General features: G+C 31.7%; 3 protein-coding genes across 3 annotated transcripts; all 3 read right to left on the reverse strand.

The window, feature by feature from the left end:
- Positions 1 to 62: 62 nt before the first annotated feature.
- LOC146930557 (Tetratricopeptide repeat (TPR)-like superfamily protein) lies at positions 63 to 1,606 on the reverse strand. The gene has a single exon (XM_085702042.1). The coding sequence runs from the start codon at positions 1,604 to 1,606 to the stop codon at positions 239 to 241; it is 1,368 nt and encodes a 455-aa protein (XP_085558168.1). The 3' UTR covers positions 63 to 238.
- Positions 1,607 to 4,191: 2,585 nt separating this feature from the next.
- On the reverse strand, positions 4,192 to 6,678 carry LOC146930558 (cytochrome P450 93B16-like). The gene is made up of 2 exons (XM_085702039.1): positions 5,597 to 6,678; positions 4,192 to 4,976 (listed from the first exon to the last, which is right to left on the reverse strand). Exons 1-2 carry the CDS (start codon positions 6,518 to 6,520, stop codon positions 4,320 to 4,322), a joined length of 1,581 nt encoding a protein of 526 aa, XP_085558165.1. The 5' UTR covers positions 6,521 to 6,678; the 3' UTR covers positions 4,192 to 4,319.
- Positions 6,679 to 14,807: 8,129 nt separating this feature from the next.
- Positions 14,808 to 17,285, reverse strand: LOC146930559 (cytochrome P450 93B16-like). Its single transcript, XM_085702040.1, has 2 exons — positions 16,279 to 17,285; positions 14,808 to 15,632 (listed from the first exon to the last, which is right to left on the reverse strand). Exons 1-2 carry the CDS (start codon positions 17,209 to 17,211, stop codon positions 14,979 to 14,981), a joined length of 1,587 nt encoding a protein of 528 aa, XP_085558166.1. The 5' UTR covers positions 17,212 to 17,285; the 3' UTR covers positions 14,808 to 14,978.
- Positions 17,286 to 19,808: the final 2,523 nt, after the last annotated feature.

Raw genomic sequence — 19,808 nt, forward strand, 5'->3', positions numbered from 1 at the left:
AACATCAAATATTATATATGAACTTACAAATTTAGTTGGCTTATTGAATAAAAATAAAATACTTAAAAAATCCATTCCTTTAAATAATTACTACAAAACTGTATAACAAGTTTACACCAGTATCATTCCTTTCTTATTTGGTAGATTACAATTCTATAAAGTGCTGAAATTTCAAAATTTTAACTAGAGTATGGTGTACATGATCGTTACGGATTCCAAACAAAATAGAACACAGAATTCAACCTGCAAGTGTAGTCAAAAGCATACTGCCACCCTTATCATCCTTACTGCAAGCATATTTTATCACAGCTTCCCAGCTCTCCAAATCAAAATCTACCTTTCTCTTCACCATCTCTTCTAAAACAAAGTATCCACCATCGATATTCCCAGACTTCAATAACCCAACAACCAAACAATTAAACGTATCTGATCGCGGGCAATGTCTACTCGCAAACATCAAATTCAAAACACTCAACCCACTCTCAAAATCCCCATTCCGACACAAACCATCAAGCAACATCCTATACGTGGCCGCATTCGGCTCACAACCACCAATCTGCATCTCAACCAACATCTTATAAGCTTCCGCCGTCTTCCCTTCCTTACAAAGATAATTCACAAACACATTATACGTCACAACATCCGGCTTAATCCGTCTCTTTCTCATCTCCCGAAACAAAACCATCGCCTCATCAATCTTCCCTCTCTTCCCAAGATCATTCATCAAAACAGAAAAATTCACAAGCTGAGGTTTACACCCACGATACGCCATATCAAACATCAACTTCTTAGCTTCCTCATACTTCCCCAAACTACACAAACCCTCCATCAAAAGCGCATACGTCACCCCATTCGCACGTTTCCCTTTCCGTCTCATATCCTCAACCAACCTCATCGCTTTATCCAAATCACCCTTCCTCGACAAAAAGCCAATCAAACTATTATAACTAACAACACTAGGCTGTACTTTCCTCTCAAGCATTTCATCAAACACCTTACACGCATTCTCCCATTCACCTTTCTTCAACCAACCCTTCATCATAATATTAAAAGTAACAGTATTCGGACGAAAACCCATTTCATAACACCTCTCAAAAGCATCATTAGCCTCACAAAACATACCATGATCAACTAAGATATTCAGAAGTGCGTTAAAAGACTGCAATGTACGAACACAGTTGAATTTCGGCATAGCCCGAAAGAGTTCAATGGCTTTTAATGGGCCATAATGTTGAAAAAGCGCGATGAAAACCGTTTCATTGCATTGAATATCGGTGTTTTTCATTTGGGTGAGGATGGTTTCTACTGCATGGAAGTTTTTAGAACGGGCGAGTTTGTAGAGTAATGCGGCGTAAGAAGGGTAATAGTGTTTGTAACCGAGTTCGTTGTAATGATTAAAGAGAGATAAAGCTTGTTCTGAGGTTTCGATTTGTTTGATTTCGGTTATGAAGGGAATGTGTTTGCGTTTGTGATGGTTTGGTTTTGGTTTTTGGTTTTGAGGTTGATGTGAGTGTGTGTGGATTAAGGATTTTGCATGGTTTTTAGTGGAATGATGATGATAGTGGGATAATAGATTATGATTAATCGATTTTGCTCTATGATACATTGTTCGATCGTGGAAGAAGAAATCTTTTCCAGTGTGTTATTCAGTTCAATCGTGGAATCCTTGTTGTCTTGTAAAAGCATTTTTTAGGTTTAATTAAGTTTTTAGTCCCTATAAATATTCATGGTTTTGTTTTTAGTCCCTATAAAATAAAATCACATTTTTTAGTCCTTTTGACATTTTCCTTAAGCATTTTAGGGACCAAAAATGTTGATGGAAATTTTTTACAGGGACTAAAAATGCTAATGGAAAATTTTTATAGGGATTAAAAATGCCGATGGAAAATTTTATAAGGAGTAAAACGTGTGATTTTATTTTATAGGGACTAAAAACAAAATTCTGAATATTTACAAGGATCATTTACTTAATTAACCCCATTTTTTAATAGTTGGATGAGGTTACCGCATTTTTATTTCTATTTTTTTGGATTTTTCTTGCTGGGTCAAATAGTATGCAACTAGAGATTAAGATGAGCTTAACTCAGTTGGTATAGACAGTGCATAAAATATGCATGGTCTGGAGTTTAAACTTCGGCCACCACAAAAAAAAGACTAAGATGAATAAGTTAGATGTTCGATGTTCAAATCCTGACCCTACAAGAGGTTCATGGAGGATAGATTTAACGTTGTGTACGTGTTAGGGGTGGTAGGGGTGGCCATGCTATGCAATAGTTTTATGACTATGTTGTAACATTTGGATAATAATAATTTTTTTAAATTTTTTTAGTTGAATTTGGTTGTAACCTTTGGATATTGGCGACACTATTTTAATTTTATGTTACACGTGCGTTGTTTCATATGCTCTCATTAAATTTTTTGGTTATAATTTTCTTGTATGCATGTTCAAATCAACCTGGTTTCCTCATTTTGCCGAAAAAATAAATGTGTAAGCTAAACAACACTGACTTAGTCTCTGTGCTGACACAATTCAGATTATATAATTTGAAACCATATTTTCACGAATGATGATTTGAGTCTACATAACATTGACTTTACGTGAACTCACAGGTTAAATACTTTGATATCATCAAAACCTAAGGTTACTGCTCTTAATCCATTTTGGTTTAACACTCATCACTCACATGCTCTCGAAAATACCCCTATACATAATTATCAACAATTGCATTTCAATCCTTTTGAAAGTTACGTTCCGATGTTCTCGAAAATCACATTATGATATTCTCAGAGGTTGTTTTCCGATGCATGAGTCAGGTCAAGTAATTGACCTATTCCATGCGATATGAGTTCACAATATCTGCACCAGTTGATATAGTTGTCTAGCACCTTTAAGAAGACTTCATTGATTGTTTTCTTGCCTTCCTGTATGTTCCAAATGGACTATTTTCGAAATTTTGAAAGACGCATGAGAAGATAGTAGAGTGGGAAAAGAAACAACCATAAAATATTAATCTACCAATCACTTTTGCAAGAAACCTTGTCTATATTATCGTATGTCTTTTTCAAGTTTGCCTTGTAGGCTACATCCTCCTAGCTCTTCTTGGACTTGAGTTAATAATCTAGAGTGACGAAATTTTCGAAAGTTCCGCTCCCACATTAGAAAATTCTTTGAAGATGGTCTATATGATGGTATCTAAAAGAGGTCTAATAAGTTTGGCAAATAACCTAGGGTAAAATATGTTTTTGGTCATGGTCCCTATAAAATTGGGACCTTTTAAGTTTAGTCCTTACTTAATTTTAATAGTTCTTTTAGTCCCTAATTTTTTTCTGCACTCAATATTAGTCCCAACTCAATTCAAATTTGTTTAATTTATGCTTAAACTTTTGAGCTTTTGAACAATTTTTTTTGAAGACGTGTTAAGAACATTACTAAAAGCTCCTCTGCAAAAAATTGTCGTAAAATTTGATTTCTACGTCCAGATTTTGTTAATTTTATCTTTAACTTTTGTTGTTTTAAAAAATTCATATTTAATTCGTTTCATGTTAAAAAATTCTAAATTTTAGTAAATGAACATTTCATAGTGTTCTAAATGTGTCTAAAAAAATCGTTCAATAATTTAAAAGTTTAAGGATAATTAAACAAACTTTGTTGTAATAGGGACTAAAATTATAAGTAATTTTTTTTGTAGGGACTAAAAAATCTATTAAAATTAAGTAAGGACTAAACTTAGAAGTTCCCAATTTTATAGGGACCAAAAACATATTTAACCCAATAACTTAAGTGATGACTTAGAAGTTCCCAATTTTATAGGGACCAAAAACATATTTAACCCAATAACTTAAGTGATGATTTTGTAGACAATTTCGCACATATTTTTAAACCTGAATACTTTGATTAATTTTGTAGACAATTTCGCACATATTTTTAAACCTGAATACTTTGATTAAAAACCCTTCGACCGTCCATTTTAGAATTGAGAGCAGTTAAAGTTTATGATAAAGGCATGCTAACAATTTGGTTATGAGAGTTGAATCATTTTCTGATTGGTTGTTTCTAAACTATGAGGTGTTATGTTCGTTTGCATCAAAGAATTTCTCAGCCTCTCAGGAGTAGCTGTTGAGAACTCTCAACAAGTTGGTTATGAGAGTTGAATCATTTCTCCTAAATAGAGATAATAATGTATAAATAAATTTTACTTAACTTCATTTTATTAATTTAAAATAAACATACAATAAATAAACTTATCTTATATTAGGCCCTTGGCCCTGAAAAACAATTTGAAAGAAATTTTCACAATACTTTATTACAATTGCTTTAACTACTCTTGAACTAAAGGAATCATATCCAATCGTGCAACTGGAATGCACAAAAGATCATTGGCTCTAGGAGCGGTCAATCCAGGTCGTTCATCCATATCGATTGTATTGCCTTGATCTAATATTTTACTTTCGGAATCAAGCATCTTCCACTCAAAGCATTGTACTAAAGCTCCAATCACAGTCGGCAATTCGCGCATGGCCAAAGGCATACCAGGGCAACCTCTCCTTCCAGAACCAAATGGCAACAACTCAAAATGATGCCCCTTGATATCTATATCACTCCCTTTTTCAGATTCTAAAAACCTTTCAGGCCTAAACTCTAGGGGGTTTTTCCAGGTCTTTGGGTCCCTTCCAATAGCCCAAATGTTCACACAAACTATTGAGCCTTTTGTGATCATTTTCCCATCGACCACACAATCTTTTGTTCCTTTCCTAGCAATCATTGGTAGTGGTGGGTGAAGCCTCAATGTTTCTTTTATAATGGCTTGTATATAAGGTAGGTTTGGAATGTCTGCTTCACATACTAGTCTTTCCTTCCCTATTACTCTCTCCACCTCTTCTTGTGCTTTCTTCAGTACCATTGGATTGTTGTACAGTTCTGCTATTGTCCATTCCAATGAAATGGCAGTTGTATCTGTAGCTGCTGTGAAGTAATCCTGAAAATTATTAATAATAAACAATAGATTTAAACGTTAGAATATAGTTGCTCACTTAAAGTTGGTATAAAAGTCGGTGAATATAACTCAATTGGTAAAGACATTGCAATGTATAAGGACCTGGGTTCGAACTCAGGATTCACCACTTATTCAGCTTAAGAAGTAAAATTCTTGCCACTAAAGTATTTGAAAAAAATAGTTGTTCTAAATGTACGAGAGTTAGTTTTATTAATAACAAAAAGAAATATTAGCAACAACTGAATAATCTATTTTCACACATTGAATATAATTCATATGCGTCTCACTAAACTTATATGTGATACATGTGATTTGGTAGGATCCATAGTCAAAATTGTGGAACATTTATAAGTCCCAACAATATAAATAAGAAAAATTATCAATGGACACTCATACATCTTGTGTATATATACCTTCAAAGAGAAAGAAATAGAGATTGGTTAGATATATGTTATAAATTATGATGTGATAAGATGAGAGTGATAGATAGAAAATAAGATGTTGAATGAATGTAGAAAAAAAAAATAGTCTCTACATATGATTGTTGTATATATAATCCTAGGAGTGTATAAAAGCATGAGAGAATGTATATATACACGTACCAAGATCAACGATTTGATATGGTTCCTCGTAAAGTCGACCTCACATGCTTTGGCCTCGGAAACATCAAGCAACATATCAAGAAAATCCTTCACTTTTTCGTCTCTATCCTCACAACCACCCTCAACCTTGGCCTTCCTTCGTGATTCCTCGCGATCACAAATTAACTTCTCCAAGAAAGCATCATACCTCTTATGTATATCCAATGCCCTCTTTTTGAGACCTTGCAAGTCCAACTTCTTGCAAAATCCTATAAAATCTGAAATGTTAAATTCCCCGAAAGTTTGGGTCACGTCTCGAACCAACATCCTCGCCTGTTCAGCCTGACTATCCGTTCCTGAGCTCTCAATGCTCAACATCATTCGCGATATTATGTTGTTGGAAAGCTTCAACAAAGCTTGAGTGAGGTTCACGCTTTCTTCAACCTTGGATTTATTTGCCAAAGTTTGAATGAACTCGTTGAGTTCTCGAGTTCGAATTGGTAAGAATTGTCCAATAGTCCGGTTGCCTAAGAGCTCAAAGGTACTAAGCTTTTTAATGAATTTCCAATATGTCCCATAAGGGGCAAAGGCAAAAGTAGCATCGTCGTAGACAACCGTGTTGATGGCAATGTTCATTTTACGGGAAGAATAAACAAGTTCATTTGTTTTGAGAAACTCTTTTGCGAGTGATGGGGAACTAACAACTATAAATGGAACGGAGCCAAGTCGAAGGGATATAAGGGGTCCATATCGATCAGAGAGGTCGCGAAAGGCTTGATGAATGAGGGGTTTGACGAGATGAAGATGACCAATTATTGGTATTGCTGGTGGACTTGGAGGGTAAGGTAAATGCTCCTTTGGTTTGTTGTTTCTCTTAAACAAAAAGAGTTGGATAAGGAAAAGGAGGAATAGAATCAAAGCTAATAAGATTGGCTGAGAAATCATCTTGGTTATTGTCTTTATATTGGAAATGAAAACTCATGAGAAGAGTTAAGAAATGATTGTGGGTTTTTGGATTTCCTCCTAAAGCATTTTATAGTGTATACATTACACTAATGAAACCCTCTCTAGAGAGGAAAGTAGTGGTAAGCACTAACTACGCTAATGAAACCACCTAGGGGTACAAATAAAATAGACCATGTGAGGTGCACCGTCCAACAACATTTCTCCAATCTTCGAGTAATTATAGACTTTTTTTTCTTTTCAACTTGGTCATTTAAGATTGATAAAAATACATATACCATTAACGGTATATATGATGTAACACAGCTGACAAATCATTAAATAATTAAATCCTTTAAATATGTGGATTAGGGTTCGGTCTTTGGTTAATAATATAGAAAAACATGCTTGAACTTCATGAAGGAAGATAGATAGATTTTCAAGTATAGAGACTAAGATGAAAATAGTTGCATTAACAAATCTAATTTATACACTGCGCAGTGATAGAATTATTTATATCGAGCCTTTGTATCTCTAACTAAGGGTAGTTGCATATCATAACTAACTCCTAGTAAACAGTTAGAAAACTAAAAACTAGTTATTCAACTGGTTTCTAACTAATGTGTGCTTCAAGTAATCACACTTTGTCCTTCTCATTTCAACAATAACAAGCTGGACAAAAACATATATACATACTAAGATACTAGACTGAAGACGAACACCGGTTTGTCCTTGTGTCAGTTTTTTTTTAATGATACACTCCCTCTAGTCCTATTTATAAGAGATATTTAGGTCAAAAAAAATTGATATATTTGGTTTAAAATTTGGACCAGATACATCAACTTTTGTTGACTTAAATTTCGTCTATAAATATGATTGGAGGGAGTGCTATAGTTGATATTCATTATAAAGTAAACTAGTTTTGAACTCTGAAAAAAAAAGTTGGTGTATACTTAATACTCGTAAAATTAATAACAAAGGAAGTTAATTTTGTACTTATTTTGGAACTCAATTTTTTTATATGCGTAAATAAATTTAAATGGCAACTTACTATGAACGTACGAAGTATTATTATAGTTGATAAAAAAGATTTTATAAAATTGTAATATTCGTATATTTATTTTCGTTTTTTAAAATATTTATTTTGTTTTTCATAATATATGTGAGCCAACTTAAAATCAATTTACAATAAGTTTTTTCAAAAAAAAAGTTTCTCTCTCTCTCTCTCTCTCTCTCTCTCTCTCTATATATATATATATATATTATGAAAAAATAATCGAGTTCCAAAAAAAAATTTTATTTACAAATTTATAAAATCGTTTTTTAGCATATAAAATCATTTTTATCAACTATTACAATATTATATATTTACCTCCTTAAAAAAAAACTATATACTTGTTAAAAAAATAAACTATTTAGGATACTTCCTTCCTTCATTTTAAGTTGCCATTTTAAATGGTGTATATTCAGTGACGGATCCAGAAATTTTAATAAATGGAGTCAAGTTATATCATAAAAAATTTATAAACGCGTAAGCGTGCGAAAATTATACAAGTTATATTTATAATTGCCCTAAAATGTTGATTTTTTTTTAAAATATTTGTCCATTTCTAGCAGGGTATAAATAATATAACCATAATTAATTATTTTTTCGCCACCAACGTAGCGTCAGTCACAACCTTTTTCAACAAATATAAGAATAGTTTATATTACAATAATAGGTGTATGATCTTGCTAACGATATGCTCTGAGATAAGTGGTTAAAGATTTCATAAAATAAAATTTTATCTTAAAAATAAGCATTATTTGTATTGATATAATAATTATAACAACTTTTTATAAAAAAACTACTTATTCTGATTTATTAACTAGTGCTCTTAGAACACTCGTTAGGATCCTTCTTAGTTTTGTAATATTTTATATGTAATAAATAGAGTATGCAAAAACAATAATATTATATAAAGAGGGGTCAAACTAGATATATATTTAAATTTGGGTTAAAAATACAATACATGTGTGGAGGCAAGTGGGGTCGCTTGACCCCATTGCCCCCACACTAGATCCTTGCATGTGTATATTACATTAATGTACGGCTACGTCTAAAGTCACACCTAGAAAAATCAATTAATTTTGAGCTCATTCATCCACTTTGACTTGAAAATTAGAAACCCATATTGATGACAAATTGCTAAAAAATTCAAGAGTAGTGATATTTTGATATCTATTTGATGACAACTTTGTTGACAACCTTGTTTTTCTCACTTTTTATTGGTCAAAAACAATGGAGAGAGAAAAAGGAAGAGAGAGAATAACAACATCATGTGAGTATGAGAGAGAAAGTTGTCCAAAAGTTGTCAAAAAGTGGTTGTCAGAATATCATTTCTCAAAATCTAAGGTAGCTTCCAACTTACAAATTCTATATATAAAAGTGAAATATAGATCTATGATAGCTTCCAACTTACAAATTCTATATAAAAGTAAAATCCAGCTAAGCGTACACATGTATCTCTGTATCATGTCTACCAAAACCAACCAATTGGACATTATTTTAAAGAGTTGACCATCAAAATCTCAACTATGTTCAAAGCAAAAAACTATATCCTTTAATCTATTCATTTTTTTTTTTTTTTGGATACTAATCTATTTTTAGTTTCAAAAGGAAATTGTTAAATTAAGTAAGATAGTAAAGTCAAGGCGAGCCTGACTTGAGCAGTCATGATGATCACACCATTTTAGTGAATTTACCACCTATTCTATTCAATTTCTCCTCTCCCCTATTCTCAAAAACCTTCCAAATTATAGAATTTACCATCCCTGTCCATGTAAGCCTGACGAAATTTTTTTGGATTCTATAATCCGAAGGTATCTTATATATGAATCAAACCCTCCATTCCCTTTTTTCTTTTGTTTTTTAAAACTAAAAATCTCTCAAACATCTTTTTGGATTCTATAATCCGAAGGTATCTTATATATGAATCAAACCCTCCATTCCCTTTTTTCTTTTGTTTTTTAAAACTAAAAATCTCTCAAACATCTAGATTGAAAATGAGTCTAGCTGAGTCTAACATGGTTCAATTCGACTCGATAATAATTGAATTGGCTTAAAACTCAACTCGAGTTTGTCCCAAACATTTTTTTCATACTCGAAATCGACTGGATTCAAGTTCATGAACAACTTAGTCCAATTTGATAGGATCAAATGAACCAAAAGAGAACGGGGAAAAACACCGCATGTTTTTCTTCAATTAACCTCAAATTATGGGTCACATAATTCAAAATAGGCTCAATGATCAATTTTCTCATTACTTTGCAATATGTCTTTCTGTAATAAATTATGGCTAAACCAATTTTTTTATTTATTGTTAGTATTTTGCAAAAATATAACATGGAAATTATATAATGACATGGATTTATTTTTATCCATCGGGGGCATATCCAGGAATTTTAATCAGTGGGGGCGTCATAATTTATATAAATAATTACACAACAAATATATAAAGACAAGTGATAAAACGACAACATCGATCATTTTCATTATGTAAAATATTGGAGATTACAAAAAAAATTGCATTGAATATATAAAAATTAAAGTCACCTTAACATTCTAAGAATTATATATATATATTGAAAAGGCTAAACGAATATATTAATAAACCAAAATAAGCCCCTCTAGTCCTAGATGTACCAGAGAAAACTTAAAAATCCAAAAATTACAGAAAAGAAACCAAGCTACAACAAGTAACCAAAAACTCAAATATTACAAAAAAACAAAAAAAAACAAAAAAAAAGCGAGAGAGCATGTAAACACAACAAAGGGTTCAACCTTCAAGTAGAGTAATCAAAATCATATAAAATGTAATACGATATTAACCACTAAAAAGTTTGGAGTTTAACCTTTTCATATAAAAAAAAGAAGTATTTCCGTCTTATTATAAAAAATCCTCTCGTTGCGGGCCTTCGAAATAGTAAAAAGCACCGAAATCCATATAATGTTAAAAGTCAGATGAGACTTCTTGGAAAAAACCCCCAGCCCACCAAACCGAAGATAATGATCTATTAAAATATCATGAAAAGCCGTTGAAATTCCTAACCAACTAGAAATAAAGAGCCAAAGTCGGCCATATAAGTCACAATTAACAAATAAATGGTCCTGAACTTCCACTAAACCACAATCAACCGAACAAAAAGTAACAAAATTCACCAAAATATGCCATCTAAACAAGTTATCCTCTGTTGCTAAATGATTCACAAAACAAACTCTAGATTAAAAATATTAACCTTGAGCGGAACCGTCTTGAGCTACAACACATGATTAAAACCTTCATTGTAAACAACTTCAACATCAGTGAAGTTATTATCAGCACTTTTGACCGTATACTACCGTTGTGAAGAATATGAAGTTTACAAACCCCCTGATCTGCCACTCCAACATGTAAAAAAACATGAGACAACCGATCCACACACTCACTCACCAATCCCTCCTCCCACACAAACAGCCTCCTTCGTCATTTCCACGCCTCACCATTAACCTCCCAACTCAAAGAGTGCATCTCTGCAACAATGGCTAATTTATTGTCAGCCAAATCAAAAATCCTACTACTACAATGAGCTTCTAAAGTGGATCCATCAACTCAAGGATCCTTTCAAAACAACGTAGACATCTCATCCCCCACCTTTATAGTAATATTATCCAACAACCAACGCTTGTCTAACACGCCACCCTCCATTCTAATTAGATTCCAGTTTTGCCACTAAATTGATCCTCCCCTCCTCCAAAACATAACCCCCCACCATATCTCGCACAAAGCACTTTATACCACAAACTCTCCCTTTCCTCCAACACCCATAAAACTCATTTCCCAAGTAAAGATAAATTAAACTCCTTCAACCTCCTCACCCCCAGACCTCCATTCTCCCTTTGTAAACATAAAGTATCATATTTGATCCAAGACAACTTCCTAAAATCCTCACAACCTCTCCAAAAAATTGCTAAAAATAGAATCAATCGAAGAAATGATACCTGAGGGAGCTTTGAAGAAGGAAAGAAAATAAACCGGTATGAAGGACAATACAGACTTGAGAAGTATCGGCCGAACTCCCAAAGAAAGATTTTTACTCTTCCAACCAGACAATCTACTATGAATACACTCAAATAAAGGGTACCAAACTGAAGCTTTCTTGGATCCCCACCAATGGGTAACCCCAAGTTCAAGAAAGGGATTCAACCATGATTACAATACATTACCACTGTCACCTCATGTAACCACGACTCAGCCACATTTACCCCAGACAACATGCTTTTTTGAAAATTCACTTTTTAACTAGAAATCTGTTTAAATTAATTTTTTTTTGTCAAAGCAATGAAAATAAAATGCAAACCAGGATTAAGGTCTGAACCTGTATACACAAAAGAGAGAAAGGAAGCCAAAGGCTATCCTAAAGTAACAAAAACAAAGGGAAACCTACCATGAAAAGTATAGGGCTGCACATGCCCCCTAAAGAAAACTAATCAGATATAGCATCTGTTATGCAAAATATATGAGTATCAAGATTGCCTATAATCCTATAATCACAATATCTGAGATTGCTTTTGATAACACCATGTTTGGATCTGGTATTCACAGTAACAGAGCTAGTCTCAGTAAGATCCGTAGAAGTTTTGTGTTTTGATTTGGTGCAAGAAAGTGCTTTGGGGAAAATTAAAAATGCCTTCAACGCTCTAAGAATTATATTTGTTTTATATGTCACTTCATATTTTTTTAAAGAGTTGCAAGATTTTTATTTTTAATATTATCAAGGCTTAAATATGACAATAGTCCCTGCAAATATCTGACATTTTGGTTTTAGTCCCTGTAAAAATATTTTTTTGGTTTTAGTCCCTGCAAATATAAAAAATTTGGTTTTGGTCCTTGGTATTTTGTTTTAGTCCTTTTAAAATTGATTCATATTGGATTTGGTCATTGTAATATGTAGAATATTTGATTTTAGTCCCTCAAAATGAGGACTAAAATGAATATTATAGGGACCAATTTCAATATGAAATGATTTTACAAGGATTAAAACAAAATACCAAGGACCAAAACCAAATATTCTATATTTGCAGGGACTAAAACCAAAAATATATTTTTATAAGGACTAAAACCAAAACGCCAGATATTTGCAGGGACCATTTCCAAATTTAAGCCTATTATCAAATATACACTCTCTATCAACTTAGAAGGGAGACAAGTAGAAGGGAGTTCGTGTTAATTTCTTAACGTAGGTGTGGTGCATGTACGAAGTTCATTTTTTTAATTTCATTTGCTGCACCAATTGAAACCTCCTCCACTAACCTATTTCTCTCTCTATAATTTTTAGAAAGAAACAACAATGGTTTCTGTTGAAATTTGAAAACATTTTAATCCCTTGAGGCAAAGTCGTTGATTTTTCAAAGTATACACAACCCCAATATTTCAACATGATATTAGTTTGTTTAGGCTTTACTAGGGCCTTTGGGGTGGAAAATTGCTTTTCAGACATTGAAAACTTCATAATGACACAAGTAAAATACTTAAATGCCCCTAGCGGTAATTAACTACCGCTGAATTCATCCTCCTCACAACTTTCTCATTTTTTCATTCCATCTTTTTCCTTCATTTTTCTCCAAACCGAAACTCTTTCAATTCAATATCCACAACAAAAACTTTATGCATACAAAATCAAAATACAAAGAAACCACAATTGGATGTGTTTCAACCATATTTTTAATTTTAATCTATCATCCTTGGTGTCATCAAGGAAACCGTAGAAATTCTGTTGAACCAGCAGAAATTTCTAGAACTAGAATTCATAATCACATGCCAAGTGTCTATCATCAATTAGAACGAGGTAGTAACAATAACAATAATTCTCTATTTTGTAGTAATGTTTATGGAAAAAGAACAACAAATTTGTTTAGCTGGATTGAAAAAGAACCTTTTTCAATTGAATCACAAATAACATAGCCCATATTCTTTTCCACAAATTGTACCTTCACTGTACCATGAGGAGTTGTTGATTACTGAGTTTGTTGAAGTAATTTTGTTTCCAGATCTTAAGTGGAAAAGGAAGAGGAAAAGAAGACCGAAAAAAGGAATGGTACAGGCAAACATACTTAGATTGTATTGTAATGAATTCAGCGGTAGTTAACTGATGTCGGGTCCTCAACGGTAGTTAACTACCGCTAGGGGCATTTAAGTATTTTACTTGTGTCATTGTGAAGTTTTCAAAGTCAGAAAAGCAATTTCCTTTGAGGTGGGGGCTTAACATAACATCAAAATTTCATATTTTATTTTTTTACAATATCATATTATTGGTCAACAAGATATTGAAGTTTTTGTGTCGGCCCAATATCTATAGAGTAGATCCGGCCTTGATCGTGCCACATCATAAAAAATTTTGGGGGACCAGAAACATCTCAAAGAGGTTGTTAAAATGGAAAGACTAAAATTCCAGTTTAAAAATTTAAAAAATGAGAGAGCTAAAAGTTAATTTTTATACAAATAATATGATCAATACCGTAATTAAACCTAATAAATTATACCAAAAAGAAGAAAAAATATTTTATATTATGTAAGCATAAAAGCATTTGAAAATAATTTTTTCAACTCATACAAACAGTGTCGAATTTTGTTGGGGAGATGGAATGACCATGGCCACTCCAAGTTTTTCTTGTTAATAGATAATAATTATATATGCACGTAAAACTAAAGCTAAAATACCAACTACACCAGTAAATGATTTACAATGCGCAATTGAAATATATATTTATTTATTTATTTGTGTGTCTCAGATTGATTCTTCCGGTTGTCAATTTAGGTGGATCCATGTGTTGTTGCACAGCATACAAAATCAAATTCAGTAAATTGCATGACTTTATTTTTGACAGCATAATAGCCATTGTGATTTTACATCGTAAATTCCTCTATAATACAAAACAAAGCAGAAAAAAGAGATATTAATTGAACTATACATCATAATTTTTTTCTGGGGAATTAGTCACTTTAGTCCCTGAATGGGGAACGATTCGTCAATTTAGTCCCTGAATGCAGATAAATTGCAAAATAGTCCCTGAATGTAGACTTTGTTAGTCAATTTAGTCCCTGAATGCAGACTCCGTTAGTCAATTTAGTCCCTGAATGTAGACTTCGTTGGTCACTTTAGTCCCTGAAATTGACCATGCAGGGACTGTTTTGCATATTATCTGCATTCAGGGACTAAATTGACGAATCGTTCCCCATTCAGGGACTAAAGTGACTAATTCCCCTTTTTTCCTTCTATTTGTCATAGGTTCTCTACATGGGAGATAGTCTTTTACGCAAACTGCAAGACACTACATATTGACACATCTCCCACTAGGATGCTACATTAATTGTAGGAGAATAGATCCTTCCGCCAAACATAACCTTTGTTACATCTCTAAAATGTCACAAATTCCCTTTTACTAAAGCTGAAGAAAAGTATTTGAGTTCATTCTTGAAATCGGAATACAAATAAGATCATTGGCTCTAGGAGCTGTCAATCCAGGTCGTTCATCCATATCGATTGTTTTGCCTTGATCTAATATTTTACCTTCGGAGTCAAGCATTTTCCACTCAAAGCATTGCACCAAAGCCCCGATTACGGTGGGCAATTGGCGCATGGCCAAAGGCATTCCAGGGCAACCTCTCCTTCCAGAACCAAATGGTAACAACTCATAGTGATGCCCTTTCATATCAATATTGTTTCCTTCTTTTTCTAAAAACCTTTCTGGCTTAAAATCTAATGGATTTTCCCATATCTTTTGGTCTCTTCCCATAGCCCAAATGTTCACACAAACCATTGAGCCTTTTGGAATCATGTTACCATCAACAACACAATCTTCATTTCCTTTCCTCATAATCATCGGTATCGGAGGGTGAAGCCTCATAGTTTCTTTTATGATGGCATGTATATAAGGAAGGTTTGGACTGTCTTCTTCACACACTAATCTTTCATTTCCTACAACTCTCTCTACCTCCTCTTGTGCTTTTTTCAACACCTTTGGATTGTTGAACAATTCTGATACTGCCCATTCCACTGATATGGCAGTAGTGTCCGTTGCTGCTGTAAAGTAATCCTGAAATATATATTAAAGATAATCATTAATAGATAAAAATATTAGAAGTGATATGCTCAATATATACCTATGGTCTTGTTTTGTACAATTGTGCGGTTTTGTCTTAAGAACACATTTAAAATATTTATTTTTCTATTAAAAAAATAGTGGTATTGGCTTGAGACCTGAGAGTGTGTTCATCCTCGAGATCTCAGGTTCGATTCTCTCTGTTGCTAATTTAGGTGGACTAATTTAGCTTCTTAAAAAAAAATAGTGGTGATGGTAACTCCATAACTATGTCACTAAAAAAATCAGTTGAGGAAATCTATAGACAAAAAACTGTTCTCAACGGAAACCTTTCAAAAGGAGCAATACTTTTGTAGAAATAGTTTTTTAAAGAAATTATTTAATAACAATACGTAAACAATCTTTTTGAACTATATATAATAAAACAATATTTGTGTGGTTTACAACTACAAACAAGAATAATTTAAGCACACTCACAAATCGAAAAATGAAGAAATAAAAAATTAATTTATTGTTATTATTATTGAAAATATTGGTTTAAGTGTACTTTTGTTTGTATTTCTAAAAAAAGAGTTGGATTTGTAGTTGTGACAATATAAAAACATAATAAACATGAGGAGAAGAAGATATATATATGTACCAAGATCAATGATTTGATATGACTTCTAGTAAAATTGACTTCAAGGTCTTTCTCCTCAAAGACATCAAGCAAAATGTCAAGAAAATCTTTGAGTCTCTCTTCTCCATTCAGAGAACCACCCTCTATTACCTTGGCTTTCCTTCTTGATTCCTCCCGATCAGAAATTATCTTCTCCAACAAAGCATCATACCTCTTGTGTATGTCTAAGGCCCTTTTTTTAAAACCTTGCAAGTCAAAGTTCTTGCAAAATCCTATAAAATCCGAAACATTAAATTCTCCAAAAATTTGTGTTACCTCGCGAACCAAAGCCCTAGCTTGTTCTGCCTGGTTGTCTGTCCCGGAGGTCTCAATGCTCAACATCATTCGTGATATTATGTTGTTGGAAAGCTTCAACAAAGCTTGTGTGAGGTTCAAACTTTCTTTGGCATTAGATTTACTTGCCAATGTTTGAATGAATTCATGGAGTTCTTGGGTTCGAATCGGTAGGAATTGTCCAATGGTTCGGTTACCCAAGAGCTCGGTGGTGCTGAGCTTTTTAATAAATTTCCAATATGACTCGTAAGGGGCGAATGCAAAAGTGGCGTCATCATAGACAACCATGTTGATGGCTATGTTCATTTTACGATGGGAATAAGCAAGCTCATGTGTCTTGAGAAACTCTTTGGCGAGTGATGGGGTGTTAACCACTATAAATCGAGCAGAGCCAAGTCGAAGGGATATAAGAGGTCCATATCGCTCAGAGAGGTCGCGGAAGGCATGATGAATGAGTGGTTTAAGGAGATGAAGATGTCCAATTATTGGTATTGTTGGTGGACTTGGAGGGAGGGGTAAATGTGGTTGTGATTTCTTGTTTCTCTTAAAGAAGGAGAAAAGTGGGAGAAGGAAAAGAAGAAGGAGCACAATCATAGCTAATAAGAAGGAATGAGAAATCATCTTGTTTTATTAGCTTTGAAAATAATATTTGGGAAGTGCCAAACTATATATATGCATGCATGGTATATATTTTGGATTACCACTAACAGCTTTTATAGTATGTAAACGCGTTGACATTTGCAATCAAATAAATCTTTTCAAAAATTGTAGGTGCATTTTGGTATAGAAGATAACATAATGAAGAAAAACTTTAAGAGGAACATGAATGTAGGCTTCGTGTATTAATTAGAGTTTGAAAAAACGCAAGGATCGCTTGACATTTTAAAAAGCTGGTTGGTACGTAGGAACGTGATATCCCACGTTGTAATATTAGGGATATCACTACAACATTAATAGGAAAATGCTATCAAGTGTCTTTAGACACTTTTTAAACACCTAAAATGATAAGATTTTATGAGAATTTTTTATATTTAATGCGTTGGAAACTTTTATTGTTACCTCTTTTTTTTTTTAGTGGGGATATCACTACAACATTAATAGCAAAATGCTATCAAGTGTCTTTAGACACTTTTTAAACACCTAAAATGGTAAGATTTTATGAGAATTTTTTATATTTAATGCGTTGGAAACTTACCTCTTTTTTTTTTTAGTGGGGATATCACTACAACATATGCGTTGGAAACTTACCTCTTTTTTTTAGTGGGGATATCACTACAACATTAATAGGAAAATGCTATCAATTGTCTTTAGACACTTTTTAAACACCTAAAATGGTAAGATTTTATGAGAATTTTTTATATTTAATGCGTTGGAAACTTTTATTGTTACCTCTTTTTTTTTTTAGTGGTCGGGGTTTGAACCTCGGACCTTTTGCATATTTTTTATGCTTGTCCAACCAACTGAGCTAAGCTCACGAGATGACTTTTATTGTTACCTATATTATTATTGTTTGTAGGCTTAAATATGGTATTGGTCCCTGCAAAATAGGCCAATTTTGGTTTTAGTCCCTGCAATTTTTTTTTTATAGTTTTTGGTCCCTGCAAAAATAGGTCAGTTTTGGTTTTAGTCCCTGCAAATTTTTTTTATAGTTTTTGATCCCTGCAAAAATAGGTCAGTTTTGGTTTTAGTCCCTGCAAATTTTTTTTTTATAGTTTTTGGTCCCTGCAAAAATTCTGGAAAAATGAAAAATTAATAAAAAACTAAAAAAATTTTAAAAAATTCTGGAAAAATGAAAAATTAATAAAAAAATATTAAAAAATTCTGGAAAATTGAAAAATTAATAAAAAATTAAAAAATATTAAAAAATTCTGGAAAAATGAAAAATTAATAAAAAAATTGAAAAAAATATTAAAAAATTCTGGAAAATTGAAAAATTAATAAAAAATTAAAAAATTCTGGAAAAATAAAAAATTAATAAAAAAATTGTAAAAAATATTAAAAAATTCTGGAAAATTGAAAAATTAATAAAAATGGAAAAAAATTAAAAAAATACGGAAAAAAATTAAAAATTCTGGAAAAATTAATAAAAATAAAAAACGATTAAAAAAATAAAATAATCTAATAAAATGAAAAATAATGCTAAATTCTGAAAAAATAAAAAGATTAAAAAATTCTGAAAAAATAAAATTTTGAAATTTTCTAAAAAAAATTAAAATTCTGGAAAAATTAAATTTTCCAAATTTTAATAAAAATTCTGGAAAAATTCTAAATAAAATTTTAATGAAAAATAAAAATTCTGAAAAAATTCTGGAAAATATCTAAAAAATTTCAAAATTTTCTAAAAAAATTAAAAAGATTAATCATTTTTAAAAAAAATGAAATTTTTGAAATTTTCATTAGTATTTTTCGAAATTTTGATTAGTATATATTCGAAATTTCCCTTATTCTCGATTTATAAATACACAAAAGTTCCCGGTTTATAAATACACAAAAATTCCTGGAAAAAATACTAATGAAAATTTCGAAATTTCGAAAAATACACAAAAAACCTAAGCTCGGTTTATAAATACACATATTTTTTCCCTTATTCTCGGTTTATAAATACACAAAATTCCCGGAAATTTTTTTGGAAATAAATACATTGAAAAAACTTAAGCTCGACATATATACTAATTAAATTTTCCAAAATTTTTATTAAAATTTCGAAAATTTCATTTTTCGAGAATTTTAATTTTTTCCAAAAAATTTCGATTTTTTTTTTCAGAATTTTATAATCTTTTTTATTTTTTTTCAGAATTTATCATTATTTTTCATTTTTTTAGATTATTTTATTTTTTTAATAATTTTTTATTTTTATTCATTTTTCCAGAATTTTTTAATTTTTTCTTATTTTTTTTCATTTTTATTAATTTTTCATTTTTCCAGAATTTTTTAAATTTTTTATTAATTTTTCAATTTTCCAGAATTTTTTAATATTTTTTTCAATTTTTTTTTATTAATTTTTCATTTTTCCAGAATTTTTTTATTTTTTTATTAATTTTTCATTTTTCCATAATTTTTTAATATTTTTTTATCAATTTTTCATTTTTTCAGAATTTTTTAATATTTTTTTATTACATAACTGGGTCAGGGACTATTTCCAAAAACAAAAATTTTGCAGGGACTAAAACCAAAACTGACCTATTTTTGCAGGGACCAAAAACTATAAATTTTTTTTG

The sequence above is a fragment of the Medicago sativa genome, chromosome 4 (genome assembly GCF_051527215.1).
Source record: "Medicago sativa cultivar Bolivia chromosome 4, Bolivia_mono, whole genome shotgun sequence".
NCBI lineage: Eukaryota > Viridiplantae > Streptophyta > Magnoliopsida > Fabales > Fabaceae > Medicago > Medicago sativa.